The 23,548-nt window shown below is 41.4% G+C and overlaps 1 protein-coding gene across 1 annotated transcript in view; it reads right to left on the reverse strand.

Moving 5' to 3' along the window:
• Window positions 1-23,548, reverse strand: part of CAPN5 (calpain 5) — a 92,016-nt gene that overhangs the window by 12,462 nt on the left and 56,006 nt on the right. The window contains exons 4-10 of the mRNA XM_069759370.1: window positions 21,357-21,565; window positions 20,915-21,107; window positions 17,167-17,360; window positions 16,966-17,043; window positions 16,247-16,442; window positions 3,486-3,608; window positions 3,170-3,366 (exon numbers count right to left, since the gene is read on the reverse strand). Coding sequence (XP_069615471.1) covers window positions 3,170-3,366; window positions 3,486-3,608; window positions 16,247-16,442; window positions 16,966-17,043; window positions 17,167-17,360; window positions 20,915-21,107; window positions 21,357-21,565 — 1,190 coding nt within the window. The remainder of the gene's footprint in view (window positions 1-3,169; window positions 3,367-3,485; window positions 3,609-16,246; window positions 16,443-16,965; window positions 17,044-17,166; window positions 17,361-20,914; window positions 21,108-21,356; window positions 21,566-23,548) is intronic.

Here is a 23,548-nt window from a genome sequence, read left to right on the forward strand (position 1 = left end):
GGCCACCAGGCCTCGACCAATCAGAGACCGGCACAGCATCGACGTAGAAATCCCGCGTCTCTGATTGGTCGAGGCCGCCAGGCCTCGACCAATCAGCGACGGGCACAGCGACGATGTCATAAAGGACGTAGACATCCCGCGTCTGATTGGTCGAGGCCGCCGGGCCTCGACCAATCAGCAACGGGCACAGCGACGCTGATGTCATAATGGTTGCCATGGCGACGATGATGTCATAAAGGTTGCCTCGACCAATCAGCGACGGGCACAGTCTGCCGCGAATTCTGGAATCATCATTGTTCATAGACTACGGGGACATGCATATTCTAGAATACCCGATGCGTTAGAATCGGGCTACAATCTAGTAGTAGTTATATTCTTGTACATAGGGGGCAGTATTATAGTAGTTATATTCTTGTACACAGGGGCAGTATTATAGTAGTTATATTCTTGTACATAGGGGGAAGTATTATAGTAGTTATATTCTTGTACATAGGGGCAGTATAATAGTAGTTGTATTCTTGTACATAGGGACAGTATTATAGTAGTTATATTTTTGTACATAGGGACAGTATTATAGTAGTTATATTCTTGTACATAGGGGCAGCATTATAGTAGTTATATTCTTGTACATAGGGGCAGTATTATAGTAGTTATATTCTTGAACATAGGGGCAGTATTATAGTAGTTATATTCTTGCACATAGGGGGCAGTATTATAGTAGTTATATTCTTGTACATAGGGGGCAGTATTATAGTAGTTATATTCTTGTACATAGGGGGAAGTATTAAGGTAGTTATATTCTTGTACACAGGGGCAGTATTATAGTAGTTATATTCTTGTACATAGGAGCAGTATTATAGTAGTTATATTCTTGTACATAGGGGTAGTATTATAGTAGTTATATTCTTGTACATAGGAGCAGTATTATAGTAGTTATATTCTTGTACATAGGGGCAGTATTATAGTAGTTATATTCTTGCACATAGGGGGCAGTAATATAGTAGTTATATTCTTGCACATAGGGGGCAGTATTATAGTAGTTATATTCTTGTACATAGAGGCAGTATTATAGTAGTTATATTCTTGTACATAGGGGTAGTATTATAGTAGTTATATTCTTTATATTCTTGTACATAGGAGCAGTATTATAGTAGTTATATTCTTGTACATAGGGGCAGTATTATAGTAGTTATATTCTTGTACATAGGGGCAGTATTATAGTAGTTATATTCTTGCACATAGGGACAGTATTATAGTAGTTATATTCTTGTACATAGGGGCAGTATTATAGTAGTTATATTCTTGCACATAGGGGGCAGTATTATAGTAGTTATATTCTTGTACATAGGAGCAGTATTATAGTAGTTATATTCTTGTACACAGGGACAGTATTATAGTAGTTATATTCTTGTACATAGGGGCAGTATTATAGTAGTTATATTCTTGTACATAGGGGCAGTATTAGTATTATAGTAGTTATATTCTTGCACATAGGGAGCAGTATTATAGTAGTTATATTCTTGTACATAGAGGCAGTATTATAGTAGTTATATTCTTGTACATAGGGGCAGTATTATAGTAGTTATATTCTTGTACATAGGGGCAGTATTATAGTAGTTATATTCTTGTACATAGGGAGCAGTATTATAGTAGTTATATTCTTGTACATAGGAGCAGTATTATAGTAGTTATATTCTTGTACACAGGGACAGTATTATAGTAGTTATATTCTTGTACATAGGGGCAGTATTATGTAGTTATATTCTTGTACACAGAGTATATGTATAAGAACTTTTTGGGCTTTGTGTGGTTACAGTAGATATTTATTCATAAAGCGTCTCTTCCTTGGTTAGTCACACAATGATCTTGTTTTCTGCTCCTCTTATGACTCAGAATTGACCCTTTCCCAATAAAAGCCATCACCATCTTGATGGCCGGCACGAGGGGGAGAACAATATAGCCTCTGATAACATGAATGATGGGTTTTGCTTTATGTCAGCAGGAATCGTGCAGCAAACCGGAATAAAAGCACATTTTAAAGGAAAAAGGAAATAACAATTGTCCTTGAAGGAAACAATGTGCAATTAATTTACCATTGTGCACTTAGATGATTGAGTCATTATCGGTTCTCCCTGCACAGTGGTCCGAGGCTCCAGCAGACGGGGGATACGGGGCCAGTATGGTGAACACCCCATGTGTTAACATATTCATATTCACAATCTCAAACACCGTTTAAAAGTAAGGCGGTTGCCGCGCTACTTAACCCCTTAAGGACCAAACCTATTTTTATGGTTTGCATTTTTTCTTTCCATTGCATTATCCATAAATTAATACATGATTTTATTTGTCCATTACCGGGGCTATTACATGTTTTTTCACCAAATAGGATAAATCATTTTATTTTTCTAAAGACCAAACTTTTATAGATATGTCTACTGTCAAAATGTGTTTTTTTTATTTAATTTAATTTATTTTTTTTTCAATTATTTTTTTTCTGCTCAGCACGGGAATAGTTGTAAATCAGAATTTTTTTTTTAATACATTTGCCTCAAACAAAAATATAAAATAAAATAAAAAACAACAATTGCCATGTTTTGGCAACTGCACCCTTTGCAAAAAAAATGGAACAAAAAAATTGATCAAAAACAACATATGCACCACAAAATGGTGTATAAAAATATTAGATAAAAAGTCTGTACACAGCTCAATTGATGGAAAAACGAAAAATAATATTTATATTATGGGTTCCTGGAAATGCTGACTACACAATTAAATATATATATATATATATATATATATATATATATATATATATATATATATATATATATATATATATATATATATATATATATATATATATTTATATTTATTTTTTTCTTAATTGCACAATAGATGTCACAAAAACTACTAGAATTGCATTTTCTTTTGCGATGTGACATTTGGAATTTTTTTCCGAATTCTCAGTACATATTATGGTAAGCTGAATAGCGTTCTTCAAAAGTACAACTCGTTCCGCAGAAAAAAATAGCCGTAATATGACTATGTGGATGGAAGGAGGGGAAAAAAAAAAAAAAAGTTATGGCTCTTGGAAAAAGAAAAGAAAAAGAAAATAGTGAAAAAATAAATGCAACTTGACTGCGCTGAGGAGGGGAGCTGCGCTTCTTACCAGCAGTTTGAAGGCACGTCACTGAACACTCGGAGGAGGAAATCTCCGGTTAGACCCGGCTCGAAGGTGGTTGGAATGATGACGTATCGGCCCTCTTTAATGTCAGACCTGAGAAAAACACTGCGAGAGTTGATGTAGATGGAACTGGCCACTTTGGGCTGCACCGTGTGCATCCGATATTTACGGTTCAGCTCCACCTGCAGAAAGGACAAGTGAGAGGAGCGTCAGGGCCAAGGAGGACGGAGGAGCAGATCACAGGAGCAGTCAGGAAGAGCGGCGCCCCCTCCACCCCCGATGAGAATTAAACACGTCTCACCCGGTGAACATCAAACCCTATGGCCAAATTCTCCGATTTCCCATCTTTCCTCGTCGTCCTTTTGGTTTTCTGCTGAAGGCAAATCAGGATCTCATCTTCCGGCTTCTTCACATCAAACAAGAACTGAAGGAAGCAGAGATAAAGAAATCAGACAAAGGCATCACAAACTAAGAAAAAAAGGCCGAAAATGCTGACAGATGACTGCAGAATAGTGAGTGCAGCTCTAGAGTATAATACTGGATCAATAATGTAATGTATGTACACAATGACTACCAGCAGAATAGTGAGTGCAGCTCTGGGGTAGAATACAAGATGTAACTCAGGATCAGTAATGTATGTACACAGTGACTGCACCAGCAGAATAGTGAGTGCAGCTCTGGGTTATAATACAGGATGTAACTCAGGATCAGTAATGTAATGTATGTAGACAGTGACTGCACCAGCAGAATAGTGAGTGCAGCTCTAGAGTATAATACTGGATCAATAATGTAATGTATGTACACAATGACTACCAGCAGAATAGTGAGTGCAGCTCTGGGGTATAATACAAGATGTAACTCAGGATCAGTAATGTATGTACACAGTGACTGCACCAGCAGAATAGTGAGTGCAGCTCTGGGGTATAATACAGGATGTAACTCAGGATCAGTAATGTATGTACACAGTGACTGCACCAGCAGAATAGTGAGTGCAGCTCTGGAGTATAACACAGGATGTAACTCAGGATCAGTAGTGTAATGTATGTACACAGTGACTGCACCAGCAGAATAGTGAGTGCAGCTCTGGGGTATAATACAGGATGTAACTCAGGATCAGTAATGTAATGTATGTACACTGTTGTGAATTCTGTGGCTGAATTCACTCCTGTGGTCACAAGTGGTACTGCAGCTTCTGAGCTTCCTCCCTCAGGTGTTCTGGTGAGCTCGTTGGCTGCTTTGTTATTTAACTCCGCCTGATTCTGTCTTCCTTGCTCCTTGTCAATGTTCCAGTGTTGGATCTGAGCTTCTGGATCTTTCCTGTGGCCTGCTGCTCTGCTTAGATAAGTGCTTCTTTGCTTTTGTTGCTACTTTTTCTGTCCAGCTTGTCAATTCTTTTTGCTGGAAGCTCTGAGACGCAAAGGGTGTACCGCCGTGCCGTTAGTTCGGCACGGTGGGTCTTTTTGCCCCCTTTGCGTGGTTTTTTGCTTTAGGGTTTTTTTTAGACTGCAAAGTTCTCTTTGCTATCCTCGCTCTATCTAGAATATCGGGCCTCACTTTGCTGAATCTATTTCATCCCTACGTTTGTCTTTTCATCTTGCTAACAGTCATTATATGTGGGGGGCTGCCTTTTCCTTTGGGGTATTTCTCTGAGGCAAGTCAGGCTTGTTTTTCTATCTTCAGGCTAGTCAGCTCCTCAGGCTGTGCCGAGTTGCATAGGTAGTGTCAGGCGCAATCCACAGCTGCCTTTAGTTGTGTTAGGATAGGTTCAGGTATTGCGGTCTACAGAGATTCCACGTCTCAGAGCTCGTTCTATTGTTTTTGGGTTATTGTCAGATCACTGTATGTGCTCTGATTACTGCACACTGTGTTACTGGATTGCCTTCATAACAGTACAAGGAGCCTACCTAATGATTCTCAATAGAGGGAAAAAAGAAGTTCTGACATTTTTTTTTCTCAGCTCTGTGTTCAGTCTTTTTTTCCCCCTAGACATTTGGGTGTTTCAGGACACAGGTGTGGACATGGATATTCAGGGTCTGTGCTCAGAAATCTATGTTAGAACCAAGAATTCCTATTCCTGATTTGTTTTTTGGTGATAGAACTAAGTTTCTTAATTTCAAAAATAATTGTAAGCTATTTCTGGCCTTGAAACCTCATTCTTCTGGTAATCCTATTCAACAGGTTTTGATTATTATTTCTTTTTTGCGCGGCGACCCTCAGGACTGGGCATTTTCTCTTGCGCCAGGAGACCCTGCATTGAGTAATGTCAATGCGTTTTTCCTGGCGCTCGGATTACTTTACGATGAGCCTAATTCAGTGGATCAGGCTGAAAAAAATTTGCAGGCTTTGTGCCAGGGTCAGGATGATATAGAAGTATATTGTCAGAAATTTAGGAAGTGGTCAGTACTCACTCAGTGGAATGAATCTGCGCTGGCAGCTTTGTTCAGAAAGGGTCTCTCTGAGGCTCTTAAGGATGTCATGGTGGGTTTTCCTATGCCTGCTGGTTTGAGTGAGTCTATGTCTTTGGCCATTCAGATCGGTCGACGCTTGCGCGAGCGTAAATCTGTGCACCATTTGGCGGTATTGTCTAAGATTAAACCTGAGCCTATGCAGTGCGATAGGACTTTGACCAGAGTTGAACGGCAAGAACACAGACGTCTGAATGGTCTGTGTTTCTACTGTGGTGATTCCACTCATGCTATTTCTGATTGTCCTAAGCGCACTAAGCGGTTCGATAGGTCTGCCGTCATTGGTACTGTACAGTCCAAATTCCTTCTGTCCATTACCTTGATATGCTCTTTGTCATCGTATTCTGTCATGGCGTTTGTGGATTCAGGCGCTGCCCTGAATCTGATGGATTTGGATTATGCTAAACGTTGTGGGTTTTTCTTGGAGCCTTTGCGGTGTCCTATTCCGTTGAGAGGAATTGATGCTACACCTTTGGCCAAGAATAAACCTCAGTACTGGACCCAGCTGACCATGTGCATGGCTCCTGCACATCAGGAAGTTATTCGCTTTCTGGTACTACATAATCTGCATGATGTGGTCGTGTTGGGGTTGCCATGGCTGCAAACCCATAATCCAGTATTGGATTGGAACTCTATGTCGGCATCCAGCTGGGGTTGTCAGGGGGTACATGGTGATGTTCCATTTTTGTCTATTTCGTCATCCACTCCTTCTGAGGTCCCAGAGTTCTTGTCTGATTATCAGGATGTATTTGAAGAGCCCAAGTCCGATGCCCTACCTCCGCATAGGGATTGTGATTGTGCTATCAATTTGATTCCTGGTAGTAAATTCCCTAAAGGTCGATTATTTAATTTATCCGTGCCTGAACACGCCGCTATGCGCAGTTATGTGAAGGAATCCCTGGAGAAGAGACATATTCGCCCATCGTCATCACCACTGGGAGCAGGGTTCTTTTTTGTAGCCAAGAAGGATGGTTCGCTGAGACCGTGTATTGATTACCGCCTTCTTAATAAGATCACTGTTAAATTTCAGTATCCCTTGCCATTGTTATCTGACTTCTTTGCTCGGATTAAGGGGGCTAGTTGGTTCACTAAGATAGATCTTCGTGGTGCGTATAATCTGGTGAGAATCAGGCAAGGAGTTGAATGGAAAACTGCATTTAATACGCCCGAGGGTCATTTTGAGTATCTAGTGATGCCGTTCGGACTTGCCAATGCTCCATCTGTGTTTCAGTCTTTTATGCATGACATCTTCCGTGACTATCTGGATAAATTCCTGATTGTTTACTTGGATGACATTTTGATCTTCTCAGATGATTGGGAGTCTCATGTGAAGCAGGTCAGAATGGTTTTCCAGGTCCTGCGTGCTAATTCTTTGTTTGTGAAGGGATCAAAGTGTCTCTTCGGTGTGCAGAAAGTTTCATTTTTGGGGTTCATCTTTTCCCCTTCTACTATCGAGATGGATCCGGTTAAGGTCCAAGCCATCCAGGATTGGACTCAGCCGACATCTCTGAAAAGTCTGCAAAAATTCCTGGGCTTTGCTAATTTTTATCGTCGCTTCATCTGTAATTTTTCTAGCATTGCCAAACCATTGACCGATTTGACCAAGAAGGGTGCTGATTTGGTTAATTGGTCTTCTGCTGCTGTGGAAGCTTTTCAGGAGTTGAAGCATCGTTTTTGTTCTGCCCCTGTGTTGTGTCAACCAGATGTTTCTCTTCTGTTCCAGGTCGAGGTTGATGCTTCTGAGATTGGAGCAGGGGCGGTTTTGTCACAGAGAGGTTCTGGTTGCTCAGTGTTGAAACCATGTGCTTTCTTTTCCAGGAAGTTTTCGGCTGCTGAGCGTAATTATGATGTGGGCAACCGAGAGTTGCTGGCCATGAAGTGGGCATTCGAGGAATGGCGTCATTGGCTTGAAGGAGCTAAGCATCGCGTGGTGGTATTGACTGATCATAAGAACCTTACTTATCTCGAGTCTGCCAAGCGCTTGAATCCTAGACAGGCCCGTTGGTCGTTATTTTTTGCCCGCTTCGATTTTGTGATTTCGTACCTTCCGGGCTCTAAAAATGTGAAGGCGGATGCTCTGTCTAGGAGTTTTGTGCCCGACTCGCCGGGTTCATCTGAGCCGGCGAGTATCCTCAAGGAAGGAGTCATTGTGTCTGCCATCTCCCCTGATTTGCGGCGAGTGTTGCAAAAATTTCAGGCGAATAAACCTGATCGTTGTCCGGCGGAGAAACTGTTCGTCCCTGATAGGTGGACTAGTAAAGTTATCTCTGAACTTCATTGTTCGGTGTTGGCTGGTCATCCTGGAATCTTTGGTACCAGAGAGTTAGTGGCTAGATCCTTCTGGTGGCCATCTCTGTCACGGGATGTACGTACTTTTGTGCAGTCCTGTGGGATTTGTGCTAGGGCTAAGCCCCGCTGTTCACGTGCCAGTGGGTTGCTTTTACCCTTGCCGGTCCCAAAGAGGCCTTGGACACATATTTCGATGGATTTCATTTCTGACCTTCCCGTTTCTCAAAAGATGTCAGTCATTTGGGTGGTCTGTGATCGCTTTTCTAAAATGGTCCATCTGGTGCCCTTGGTTAAATTGCCTTCCTCCTCTGATTTGGTGCCTTTGTTCTTCCAGCATGTGGTTCGTTTGCATGGCATTCCTGAGAATATTGTTTCTGACAGAGGTTCCCAGTTTGTTTCAAGATTTTGGCGAGCCTTTTGTGGTAGGATGGGCATTGACCTATCTTTTTCCTCGGCTTTCCATCCTCAGACTAATGGCCAGACCGAACGAACCAATCAGACCTTGGAAACATATCTGAGATGTTTTGTTTCTGCAGACCAGGATGATTGGGTGTCCTTTTTGCCGTTGGCTGAGTTCGCCCTTAATAATCGGGCCAGCTCGGCTACCTTGGTCTCTCCATTTTTCTGCAATTCTGGGTTCCATCCTCGTTTCTCTTCAGGACAGGTTGAGTCTTCGGACTGTCCTGGTGTGGATTCTGTGGTGGACAGGTTGCAGCAGATCTGGACTCAGGTAGTGGACAATTTGACCTTGTCCCAGGAGAAGGCTCAACTTTTCGCTAATCGCAGACGCCGTGTGGGTCCCCGACTTCGTGTTGGGGATCTGGTTTGGTTATCTTCTGGTCATATTCCTATGAAGGTTTCCTCTCCTAAATTTAAACCTCGTTTTATTGGTCCGTATAGGATTTCTGAGATTCTCAATCCTGTGTCTTTTCGTCTGACCCTCCCAGACTCCTTTTCCATACATAATGTATTCCATAGGTCGTTGTTGCGGAGATACGTGGCACCTATGGTTCCATCTGTTGAGCCTCCTGCCCCGGTTTTGGTGGAGGGGGAATTGGAGTATATTGTGGAGAAAATTTTGGATTCTCGTGTTTCTAGACGGAAACTCCAGTATCTGGTTAAATGGAAGGTTTATGCTCAGGAGGATAATTCCTGGGTTTTTGCCTCTGATGTTCATGCTCCAGATCTTGTTCGTGCCTTTCATGTGGCTCATCCTGGTCGGCCTGGGGGCTCTGGTGAGGGTTCGGTGACCCCTCCTCAAGGGGGGGGGTACTGTTGTGAATTCTGTGGCTGAATTCACTCCTGTGGTCACAAGTGGTACTGCAGCTTCTGAGCTTCCTCCCTCAGGTGTTCTGGTGAGCTCGTTGGCTGCTTTGTTATTTAACTCCGCCTGATTCTGTCTTCCTTGCTCCTTGTCAATGTTCCAGTGTTAGATCTGAGCTTCTGGATCTTTCCTGTGGCCTGCTGCTCTGCTTAGATAAGTGCTTCTTTGCTTTTGTTGCTACTTTTTCTGTCCAGCTTGTCAATTCTTTTTGCTGGAAGCTCTGAGACGCAAAGGGTGTACCGCCGTGCCGTCAGTTCGGCACGGTGGGTCTTTTTGCCCCCTTTGCGTGGTTTTTTGCTTTAGGGTTTTTTGTAGACTGCAAAGTTCTCTTTGCTATCCTCGCTCTATCTAGAATATCGGGCCTCACTTTGCTGAATCTATTTCATCCCTACGTTTGTCTTTTCATCTTGCTAACAGTCATTATATGTGGGGGGCTGCCTTTTCCTTTGGGGTATTTCTCTGAGGCAAGTCAGGCTTGTTTTTCTATCTTCAGGCTAGTCAGCTCCTCAGGCCGTGCCGAGTTGCATAGGTAGTGTCAGGCGCAATCCACAGCTGCCTTTAGTTGTGTTAGGATAGGTTCAGGTATTGCGGTCTACAGAGATTCCACGTCTCAGAGCTCGTTCTATTGTTTTTGGGTTATTGTGAGATCACTGTATGTGCTCTGATTGCTGGCACACTGTCACTGGATTGCCTACATAACAGTACACAATGACTACCAGCAGAATAGTGAGTGCAGCTCTGGTGTATAATACAGGATGTAACTCTGGATCAGTAATGTAATGTATGTACACAGTGACTACACCAGCAGAATAGTGAATGCAGCTCTGGGGTATAATACAGGATGTAACTCAGGATCAGTAATGTATGTACACAGTGACTGCACCAGCAAAATAGTGAATGCAGCTCTGGGGTATAATACAGGATGTAACTCAGGATCAATAATGTAATGTATGTACACAGTGACTGCACCAGCAGAATAGTGAGTGCAGCTCTGGGGTATAATACAGGATGTAACTCAGAATCAGTAATGTAATGTATGTACACAGTGACTGCACCAGCAGAATAGTCAGTGCTGCTCTGGAGTATAATACAGGATGTAACTCAGGATCAGTAATGTAATGTATGTACACAGTGACTGCACCAGCAGAATAGTGAGTGCAGCTCTGGGGTATAATACAGGATGTAACTCAGGATCAGTAATGTAATGTATGTACACAGTGACTGCACCAGCAGAATAGTAAGTGCAGCTCTGGAGTACAATACAGGATGTAACTCAGGATCAGTAATGTAATTTATGTACACAATGACTACCAGCAGAATAGTGAATGCAGCTCTGGGGTATAATACAGGATGTAACTCAGGATCAGTAATGTATGTACACAGTGACTGCACCAGCAGAATAGTCAGTGCAGCTCTGGAGTACAATACAGGATGTAACTCAGGATCAGTAATGTAATTTATGTACACAATGACTACCAGCAGAATAGTGAGTGCAGCTCTGGGGTATAATACAGGATGTAACTCAGGATCAGTAATGTAATGTATGTACACAGTGACTGCACCAGCAAAATAGTGAATGCAGCTCTGGGGTATAATACAGGATGTAACTCAGGATCAGTAATGTAATGTATGTACACAGTGACTGCACCAGCAGAATAGTCAGTGCTGCTCTGGAGTATAATACAGGATGTAACTCAGGATCAGTAATGTAATGTATGTACACAGTGACTGCACCAGCAGAATAGTCAGTGCAGCTCTGGAGTACAATACAGGATGTAACTCAGGATCAGTAATGTATGTACACAGTGACTGCACCAGCAAAATAGTGAATGCAGCTCTGGGGTATAATACAGGATGTAACTCAGGATCAGTAATGTAATGTATGTACACAGTGACTGCACCAGCAGAATAGTGAGTGCAGCTCTGGGGTATAATACAAGATGTAACTCAGGATCAGTAATGTAATGTATGTACACAATGACTACCAGCAGAATAGTGAGTGCAGCTCTGGTGTATAATACAAGATGTAACTCAGGATCAGTAATGTAATGTATGTACACAATGACTACCAGCAGAATAGTGAGTGCAGCTCTGGTGTATAATACAGGATGTAACTCTGGATCAGTAATGTAATGTATGTACACAGTGACTGCACCAGCAGAATAGTGAATGCAGCTCTGGGGTATAATACAGGATGTAACTCAGGATCAGTAATGTAATGTATGTACACAGTGACTGCACCAGCAGAATAGTGAGTGCAGCTCTGGGGTATAATACAAGATGTAACTCAGGATCAGTAATGTAATGTATGTACACAATGACTACCAGCAGAATAGTGAGTGCAGCTCTGGTGTATAATACAAGATGTAACTCAGGATCAGTAATGTAATGTATGTACACAATGACTACCAGCAGAATAGTGAGTGCAGCTCTGGTGTATAATACAGGATGTAACTCTGGATCAGTAATGTAATGTATGTACACAGTGACTGCACCAGCAGAATAGTGAATGCAGCTCTGGGGTATAATACAGGATGTAACTCAGGATCAGTAATGTAATGTATGTACACAGTGACTGCACCAGCAGAATAGTGAGTGCAGCTCTGGGGTATAATACAGGATGTAACTCAGGATCAGTAATGTAATGTATGTACACAGTGACTGCACCAGCAGAATAGTCAGTGCTGCTCTGGAGTATAATACAGGATGTAACTCAGGATCAGTAATGTATGTACACAGTGACTGCACCAGCAGAATAGTGAGTGCAGCTCTGGGGTATAATACAGGATGTAATTCAGGATCAGTAATGTATGTACACAGTGACTGCACCAGCAGAATAGCGAGTGCAGCTCTGGAGTATAACACAGGATGTAACTCAGGATCAGTAATGTAATGTATGTACACAGTGACTGCACCAGCAGAATAGTGAGTGCAGCTCTGGAGTATAATACAGGATGTAACTCAGGATCAGTAATGTAATGTATGTACACAGTGACTGCACCAGCAGAATAGTGAGTGCAGCTCTGGGGTATAATACAGGATGTAACTCAGGATCAGTAATGTAATGTATGTACACAGTGACTGCACCAGCAGAATAGTGAGTGCAGCTCTGGGGTATAATACAGGATGTAACTCAGGATCAGTAATGTAATGTATGTACACAGTGACTGCACCAGCAGAATAGTCAGTGCTGCTCTGGAGTATAATACAGGATGTAACTCAGGATCAGTAATGTAATGTATGTACACAGTGACTGCACCTGCAGAATAGTGAGTGCAGCTCTGGGGTATAATACAGGATGTAACTCAGGATCAGTAATGTATGTACACAGTGACTGCACCAGCAGAATAGTCAGTGCTGCTCTGGAGTATAATACAGGATGTAACTCAGGATCAGTAATGTAATGTATGTACACAGTGACTGCACCAGCAGAACAGTCAGTGCTGCTCTGGAGTATAATACAGGATGTAACTTAGGATCAGTAATGTATGTACACAGTGACTGCACCAGCAGAATAGTGAGTGCAGCTCTGGAGTATAATACAGGATATAACTCAGGATCAGTAATGTAATGTATGTACACAATGACTACCAGCAGAATAGTGAGTGCAGCTCTGGTGTATAATACAGGATGTAACTCTGGATCAGTAATGTAATGTATGTACACAGTGACTGCACCAGCAGAATAGTGAATGCAGCTCTGGGGTATAATACAGGATGTAACTCAGGATCAGTAATGTAATGTATGTACACAGTGACTGCACCAGCAGAATAGTGAGTGCAGCTCTGGGGTATAATACAGGATGTAACTCAGGATCAGTAATGTAATGTATGTACACAGTGACTGCACCAGCAGAATAGTGAGTGCAGCTCTGGGGTATAATACAAGATGTAACTCAGGATCAGTAATGTAATGTATGTACACAGTGACTGCACCAGCAGAATAGTCAGTGCAGCTCTGGAGTACAATACAGGATGTAACTCAGGATCAGTAATGTAATGTATGTACACAGTGACTGCACCAGCAGAATAGTGAGTGCAGCTCTGGGGTATAATACAGGATGTAACTCAGGATCAGTAATGTAATGTATGTACACAGTGACTGCACCAGCAGAATAGTCAGTGCAGCTCTGGAGTACAATACAGGATGTAACTCAGGATCAGTAATGTAATTTATGTACACAATGACTACCAGCAGAATAGTGAGTGCAGCTCTGGTGTATAATACAAGATGTAACTCAGGATCAGTAATGTAATGTATGTACACAGTGACTGCACCAGCAGAATAGTGAGTGCAGCTCTGGGGTATAATACAGGATGTAACTCAGGATCAGTAATGTAATGTATGTACACAGTGACTGCACCAGCAGAATAGTGAGTGCAGCTCTGGGGTATAATACAGGATGTAACTCAGGATCAGTAATGTAATGTATGTAGACAGTGACTGCACCTGCAGAATAGTGAGTGCAGCTCTGGGGTATAATACAGGATGTAACTCAGGATCAGTAATTTAATGTATGTACACTGACTGCACCAGCAGAATAGTCAGTGCTGCTCTGGAGTATAATACAGGATGTAACTCAGGATCAGTAATGTAATGTATGTACACAGTGACTGCACCAGCAGAATAGTCAGTGCTGCTCTGGAGTATAATACAGGATGTAACTCAGGATCAGTAATGTAATGTATGTACACAGTGACTGCACCAGCAGAATAGTGAGTGCAGCTCTGGGGTATAATACAGGATGTAATTCAGGATCAGTAATGTATGTACACAGTGACTGCACCAGCAGAATAGCGAGTGCAGCTCTGGAGTATAACACAGGATGTAACTCAGGATCAGTAATGTAATGTATGTACACAGTGACTGCACCAGCAGAATAGTGAGTGCAGCTCTGGAGTATAATACAGGATGTAACTCAGGATCAGTAATGTAATGTATGTACACAGTGACTGCACCAGCAGAATAGTGAGTGCAGCTCTGGGGTATAATACAGGATGTAATTCAGGATCAGTAATGTAATGTATGTACACAGTGACTGCACCAGCAGAATAGTGAGTGCAGCTCTGGGGTATAATACAGGATGTAATTCAGGATCAGTAATGTAATATATGTACACAGTGACTGCACCAGCAGAATAGTCAGTGCTGCTCTGGAGTATAATACAGGATGTAACTCAGGATCAGTAATGTAATGTATGTACACAGTGACTGCACCTGCAGAATAGTGAGTGCAGCTCTGGGGTATAATACAGGATGTAACTCAGGATCAGTAATGTAATGTATGTACACAGTGACTGCACCTGCAGAATAGTGAGTGCAGCTCTGGGGTATAATACAGGATGTAACTCAGGATCAGTAATGTAATGTATGTACACAGTGACTGCACCAGCAGAATAGTGAATGCAGCTCTGGAGTATAATACAGGATGTAACTCAGGATCAGTAATGTATGTACACAGTGACTGCACCAGCAGAATAGTGAGTGCAGCTCTGGAGTATAATACAGGATGTAACTCAGGATCAGTAATGTAATGTATGTACACAGTGACTGCACCAGCAGAATAGTGAGTGCAGCTCTGGTGTATAATACAGGATGTAACTCAGGATCAGTAATGTAATGTATGTACACAGTGACTGCACCAGCAGAATAGTGAATGCAGCTCTGGGGTATAATACAGGATGTAACTCAGGATCAGTAATGTAATGTATGTACACAGTGACTGCACCAGCAGAATAGTGAATGCAGCTCTGGGGTATAATACAGGATGTAACTCAGGATCAGTAATGTAATGTATGTACACAGTGACTGCACCAGCAGAATAGTGAATGCAGCTCTGGGGTATAATACAGGATGTAACTCAGGATCAGTAATGTAATGTATGTACACAGTGACTGCACCAGCAGAATAGTGAGTGCAGCTCTGGAGTATAATACCGGATGTAACTCAGGATCAGTAATGTAATGTATGTGCACAGTGACTGCACCAGCAGAATAGTGAGTGCAGCTCTGGGGTATAATACAGGAGGTAACTCAGGATCAGTAATGTAATGTATGTACACAGTGACTGCACCAGCAGAATAGTGAGTGCAGCTCTGGGGTAAAATACAGGAGGTAACTCAGGATCAGTAATGTAATGTGTGTACACAGTGACTGCACCAGCAGAATAGTGAGTGCAGCTCTGGGGTATAATACAGGATGTAACTCAGGATCAGTAATGTATGTACACAGTGACTGCACCAGCAGAATAGTGAGTGCAGCTCTGGGGTATAATACAGGAGGTAACTCAGGATCAGTAATGTAATGTATGTACACAGTGACTGCACCAGCAGAATAGTGAGTGCAGCTCTGGGGTATAATACAGGATGTAACTCAGGATCAGTAATGTATGTACACAGTGACTGCACCAGCAGAATAGTGAGTGCAGCTCTGGGGTATAATACAGGATGTAACTCAGGATCAGTAATGTATGTACACAGTGACTGCACCAGCAGAATAGTGAGTGCAGCTCTGGGGTATAATACAGGAGGTAACTCAGGATCAGTAATGTAATGTATGTACACAGTGACTGCACCAGCAGAATAGTGAGTGCAGCTCTGGGGTATAATACAGGAGGTAACTCAGGATCAGTAATGTAATGTATGTACACAGTGACTGCACCAGCAGAATAGTGAGTGCAGCTCTGGAGTATAATACAGGATGTAACTCAGGATCAGTAATGTAATGTATGTACACAGTGACTGCACCAGCAGAATAGTGAGTGCAGCTCTGGAGTATAATACAGGATGTAACTCAGGATTAGTAATGTAATGTATGTACACAGTGACTGCACCAGCAGAATAGTGAATGCAGCTCTGGGGTATAATACAGGATGTAACTCAGGATCAGTAATGTATGTACACAGTGACACCAGCCTTCCATATCTCAGGGACGACCATAATGCTGTGCTTTTCTTCATTCATGTAGTCTGCGGCCGCCGATCTCACCTGTGGATTTTGGAGATAGGTGGTCCTGTTATTGAGGCAGCCTCCTGAGCGATTGTGTAAAGGGTCATCATGCTTTATCCATGCCCCCCGCAGCACTGCCTCTTCCCAGGTTTTGTGAATGCTCAAGTAAGAAGTGTTTATAAGTCGGCACATAATAATGTCTGTAAAATACTTGCAAAAATCTTCAAAAGTCATCCTATAGAGAGGAGGAAAGATCATGAGTTGTAACTGACTGCACTGATTCAACCTAACAAGATATTGCTTTGACTGTTAGGGTATGTGCACACGTTCAGGATTTCTTGCAGAAATTTCCTGACAAAAACGGACATTTCTGCAAGAAATCCGCATGCGTTTTTTGTGCTTTTTTTTTTTTTTTTTTACAGATTTTTCGTGTTTATTTCCGGAGCTTTCCCAATGCATTAAATAGAGGGGAAAATGCAAAAAAATCCGCAAAATTAATGAACATGCTGCTTTTTTTACCAAGATGCTTTTTTTCGCGGAAAAAAGCATCATGTGCACAAAAATTGCGGAATGCATTCTAAATGACAGGATGCATATGTATGCGTTTTTTTATCCTGTTTTTATAGCGAAAAAAACGCAAAAAATCCTGAACTTGTGCGCATAGCCTAAGCTTCAGTAGGAGATCGCGCCATGATCAGTACAACAGGAGAGTACACGTCAAGGTTTTCCTGAAAGTGCGATAAACTAAAATTACTTACCAAAATTCCCCATCATCCTGCACGGTCATCCCAAGCTTTTCTCTCTCACTTTTGCTTACTTTCTGCCATTCCTCTGAACTGGAGGAAAGAAAGGTGTACGCTGCTAGTATATATGAGCTTAAGGACTATACACATGGGGTTGCTTATATCAATGATGAGGGTATTTCTAATTATTTTTGTTTTAAAGCTTATACACCTTACCTGTCACTCCAGGGTCCATTCCACTCTCTCTCCCCCCATGGATTCCGCATTCTGATCATATCCAGCTTCTCAGACTTGAAGAACGCGAGCAGTCCATGACCCAGTCTCACTTTACGAACATCTGTGACAGCATAGGCGTGACCCTTCACTAGGCCACAAGCCAAACGGGCCTCCATGTCATCCGCTGTGGTTGCCTATATGAGTGACTAACTGTTATTGATGCAGTTAGTGAATATAAATGTAACTACTATAATACTGCCCCTATGTACAAGAATATAACTACTGTAATACTGCTCCTATGTACAAGAATATAACTACTATAATACTGCTCCTATGTACAAGAATATAACTACTATAATACTGCTCTATGTACAAGAATATAACTACTATAATACTGCTCCTATGTACAAGAATATAACTACTATAATACTACTCCTATGTACAAGAATATAACTACTATAATACTGCTCCTATATACAAGAATATAACTACTATAATACTGCCCCTATGTACAAGAATATAACTACTATAATACTGCCCCTATGTACAAGAATATAACTACTATAATACTGCTCCTATGTACAAGAATATAACTACTATAATACTGCTCCTATGTACAAGAATATAACTACTATAATACTGCTCTATGTACAAGAATATAACTACTATAATACTGCTCCTATGTACAAGAATATAACTACTATAATACTGCTCTATGTACAAGAATATAACTACTATAATACTGCCCCTATGTACAAGAATATAACTACTATAATACTGCCCCTATGTACAAGAATATAACTACTATAATACTGCCCCATGTACAAGAATATAACTACTATAATACTGCCCCATGTACAAGAATATAACTACTATAATACTGCCCCTATGTACAAGAATATAACTACTATACTACTGCCCCTATGTACAAGAATATAACTACTATAATACTGCCCCATGTACAAGAATATAACTACTATAATACTGCCCCATGTACAAGAATATAACTACTATAATACTGCCCCATGTACAAGAATATAACTACTATAATACTGCTCCTATGTACAAGAATATAACTATTATAATACTGCTCCTATGTACAAGAATATAACTACTATAATACTGCTCCCCATGTACAAGAATATAACCACTATAATACTGCCTCTATGTACAAGAATATAACTACTATAATACTGCCTCTATGTACAAGAATATAACTACTATAATACTGCTCCCATGTACAAGAATATAACTACTATAATACTGCCCCATGTACAAGAATATAACTACTATAATACTGCTCCTATGTACAAGAATATAACTATTATAATACTGCTCCTATGTACAAGAATATAACTACTATAATACTGCTCCCCATGTACAAGAATATAACCACTATAATACTGCTCCCATGTACAAGAATATAACTACTATAATACTGCCCTATGTACAAGAATATAACTACTATAATACTGCTCCTATGTACAAGAATATAACTACTATAATACTGCCACTATATACAAGAATATAACTACTATAATACTGCCACTATGTACAAGAATATATCTACTATAATACTGCCCCTATGTACAAGAATATAACTACTATAATACTGCTCCTATGTGCAAGAATATAACTACTATAATACCTCTCCTATGTACAAGAATATAACTACTATAATACCGCTCCTATGTACAAGAATATAACTACTATAATACCGCTCCTATGTACAAGAATATAACTACTATAATACTGCTCCTATGTACAAGAATATAACTACTATAATACTGCCCCCTTTGTACAAGAATATAACTACTATAATACTGCTCCTATGTACAAGGAATATAACTACTATAATACTGCCCCCTATGTACAAGGAATATAACTACTATAATACTGCTCCTATGTACAAGAAAATAACTACTATAATACTGTTCCTATGTACAAGAATATAACTACTATAATACTGCCCCCTTTGTACAAGAATATAACTACTATAATACTGCTCCTATGTACAAGGAATATAACTATAATACTGCTCCTATATACAAGAATAAAACGGCTATAATACTGCTCTTATGTACAAGAATATAACTATAATACTGCTCCTATATACAAGAATATAACTGCTGTAATACTGCTCTTATGTACAAGAATATAACTATAATACTGCTCCTATGTACAAGAATATAACTACTATAATACTGCTCCTATACACAAGACTATAACTACTATAATACTGCTCCTATGTACAAGAATATAACTACTATAATACTGCCCCCATGTACAAGAATATAACTACTATAATACTGCCCCCATGTAAAAGAATATAACTACCATAATACTGCTCCTATGTAAAAGAATATACTATAATACTGCCCCTATGTACAAGAATATACTATAATACTGCTCCTATGTACAAGAATATAACTACTATAATACTGCTCCTATGTACAAGAATATAACTACTATAATACTGCTCCTATGTACAAGAATATAACTACTATAATACTGCCCCTATGTATAAGAATAAAAAAAAAATCAAACATACACATATTTGGTATCGCCGCGTTCAGAGTCACCTGATCTATCAATATATATTTATTAAAAAAAAAAAAAGTTAACCCCGATCGGTACACAGCACAATGAGAAAAAAAAAAACAAAACGCCAGAATTACTTTTTTTGTCGCCACAACATTGCATTAAAATGCAATAACGGGCAATCAAATGATCGTATCTGCACCAAAATGGTATCAATAAAAACGTCAGCTCGGTGCGTATAAAGAAGCCCTTACTCAACAAGAGAACACGAAAAATGGAGACGCCACAGGTATCGGAAAATGATGCAATTTTTATTTTTTAAAAAAACAACTTTTTTTTCCACCGCTTAAATAAAAAAAGAGCCTAGACATGTTTGGTGTCTATGGACTCGTAATGACTTGGACATTCATAATGGCCGGTCAGTTTTAGCATTTAGTGAACATGGTAAAAAAAAATCCAAAAAACCATTGCATAACTGCACCTTTTTTTTTTTTTGCAATTTCACTGCACTTGCCATTTTTTTCCCGTTTTCTAGTACACAACATGGTAAAACCAATGGTGTTGTTCAAAAGTACAACTCGTACCGCAAAAAAACAAGCCCTCACGTGGCCATATTGACAGAAGAATGTTAAAAAAAAAAAAAAGTTATGGCTCTGGGAAGAAGGGGAGCAAAAAATCAACGCAAAAAACGAAAATGGGCACGATGGGGTTAATGATGTCCATTAATAGCTGCAGGTAATTTATTTTGGCGCTGGCGTGGTGTAATAAGCTGCCTGGATCTCGCTGTGACATTTTTCCGCCTCTGAACTACTTGACACGGTTACAAATTACATTGGGCAGCACGGTGGCGCAGTGGTTAGCACAGCAGCCTTGCAGCGCTGGAGTCCTGGGTTCAAGCCCCCACTAAGGACAACATCTGCAAAGAGCTTGTATGTTCTCTCCGTGTTTGCGTGGGTTTCCTCCGGGCACTCCGGTTTCCTCCCACATTCCAAAGACATACTGACAGGGAATTTAGATTGTGAGCCCCAATGGGGACAGCAATGATAATGTGTGTAAAGCGCTGCGGAATATGTTAGCGCTATATAAAAAATAAAGATTATTATTAAAATAAAAAATAAAGATTATTTGTAATCATGAGCCGGAGAGATTTGGCTTTTATCCGCCTCCTGCGGCTCTGACATTTTACATGCAGGGGCGGAGGGCGCACCTTGATGGAGCAGCTGATCAGCCCTCCTCGGTTATGAACCTTCAGGACTCTCTCAAAGAGATCATTTCTTTTGTGGTCATCATTGATGTAATCTCCTTCTGACAGCTCGGTGGGCTCAGATACCCCGCCTGTAAAATCCACCAGGGCGTCTGCAGTGTTTCCCCCATCCAGGGCCTCATAGCACCCAACTAATCTGTAAAGAAGAGGAAATGGTTGACAAGCTGGAAACCATCAGCAAGTTGTCGATGACTAATCTAATAAATCGGTGTCTAATTTGTATAAAACAGTGCCCACTTTAAATACGGCACTGGTCTCATTGCAAATGAACGTATTCCACAACTAACACAATTAAAGACCTCGACCGCCCACTCAAGACTGGTGTTGTCTTTGCCGGGGATTCGGTGAAATCACACAACGCGATTGGTGGAGCATTAGGACGTACTTGGCGTAAGCCTTCTCCACGAGGGCGCACCACAGCTCGTTCCGATCATTGGAGTGACAGTAAATCAGCTCGTTATGAATAGTCGGCAGCCGGTCGTCGATCACCACGTCCACCCACTCCCCGAAACGCCAAAAGTGGAAATGAAAGATCCCGGCGTAGTTCTCCGGCTTTTCTGAATTCCACTCCTGCTCCTTCCAGTTGGGAATAACCTGCATTGGAAAGATGAGAGGTGTAAGTGTGGAGTCTATTGTATGTAATGCCAAAAGAGATCGTTCGTACGACCATCATCCTCATAAAAAAAGAGCCGTCTACCAGGACATCTTAGAGCACTTCATGCTTCCCTCCGCCGACAAGCTTTTTGGAGATGGAAATGTCATTCTCCAGGAGGACTCGGCCCCTGTCCACACTGTCAAAAGTACCAATATCTGGTTTACAAACAACAGTATCACTGTGCTTGATTGGCAGCAAATTCGCCTGACCTTAACCCCATAGAGAATCTATAGGGTATTGTCAAGAGGAAGATGAGACACCAGACCCAACAATGCAGACGAGCCGAAGGCTGCTATCAAAGCAACCTGGGCTTCCATAACCCCTCAGCAGTACCACAGGCTGATCGCTTCCATGCCACGCCGCAGTGATGCAGTAATTGATGCAAAAGGAGCCACGACCACGTACTGAGTTCATTTACTGAACAGACATTTCAGTAGGGAACATTTTGGATTTTAAAATCATTTTTCAAGCTGGTGTTATAAAGTATTCTAATTTACTGAGATAATGACTTTTGGGTTCTCATTGGCTGTAAGCCATAATCATCAACATTAACAGAAATAAAAACCTGAAATGCATCACTCTGTGTGTAATGACTCTATATAATATAGGTGTTTCACTTTTTGTGTTGAAGAACTGAAATAAATTCACTTTTTGATGATATTCTAATTTTGTGAGAAGCCCCTGTAGGTCGTGTCTATCATATTGGGTTTCTATGAAGAGGTAAGTTCAAGTCTGGATGTAGGTAATTCGGCTGATGTGATTTATCTGGACTTTGCAAAGGCATCTGATACTGTTCCATAAAACAGCCGTATACTGAAGCTACAGAAACATGGACTGGGGGAAACTATATGCAGATGGGTAAAGAATTGGTTAAATGACAGGAAACAGTCATCATAAATGGTATGTTCTCTAAATGGGATATAGTCAGCAGTGGGGACCGCAGGGATCTGTACTGGGAGCAGTGGGGACCGCAGGGATCTGTACTGGGAGCAGTGGGGACCGCAGGGATCTGTACTGGGAGCAGTGGGGACCGCAGGGATCTGTACTGGGAGCAGTGGGGACCGCAGGGATCTGTACTGGGAGCAGTGGGGACCGCAGGGATCTGTACTGGGAGCAGTGGGGACCGCAGGGATCTGTACTGGGAGCAGTGCGGACCGCAGGGATCTGTACTGGGAGCAGTGGGGACCGCAGGGATCTGTACTGGGAGCAGTGGGGACCGCAGGGATCTGTACTGGGAGCAGTGGGGACCGCAGGGATCTGTACTGAGAGCAGTGGGGACCGCAGGAATCTGTACTGGGAGCTGTGGGGACTGAAGGAATCTGTAATGGGAGCAGTGGGGACCGCAGGGATCTGTACTGGGAGCAGTGGGGACCCAAGGGTTTTGTGCTAGGACAGATTCTTTTTAATCTCTTTATTGATGACCTTTTTGGATGGGATCGCGAGTAAAGTGTCAGTCTTTGCTGACGACACCAAACTACGTAGGATATTAAAATCTGACCTTGACATTACAATATTGCAAAATGATCTGGATAAGATTTCGGAATGGGCAAACACTTGGCAAGTGTAGATACATGTAGAGTAATGCACCTAGGACGGAGTAATCCTATAGCTGCATATATATTAGATGGGACCATACTCAGGACTACAGAACAGGAGAAGGACGGGGGATTCTGGTTACAAGTAAGCCGAGCAGCAGCACTCAATGTCAAGCAGCAGCCGCAAAAGCAAACAAGATTTTAGAATGTATAAAAAGAGAAAATCCCTTGATAGAAAAGGGTAACAATACGTTGTCAAAGTCACTGTTGAGGCCACAAAGAATATGGGATCCCGTTTTGGGCTCCACATTTTAAAAAGGATATTCAGAAGTTAGAGTCAGTTCATAGGCGGCAACTAGATTATTACAAGGGATGGAGGCTGCTCAC

The sequence above is a fragment of the Ranitomeya imitator genome, chromosome 3, assembly GCF_032444005.1.
Source record: "Ranitomeya imitator isolate aRanImi1 chromosome 3, aRanImi1.pri, whole genome shotgun sequence".
In the NCBI taxonomy this organism is placed as follows: domain Eukaryota; kingdom Metazoa; phylum Chordata; class Amphibia; order Anura; family Dendrobatidae; genus Ranitomeya; species Ranitomeya imitator.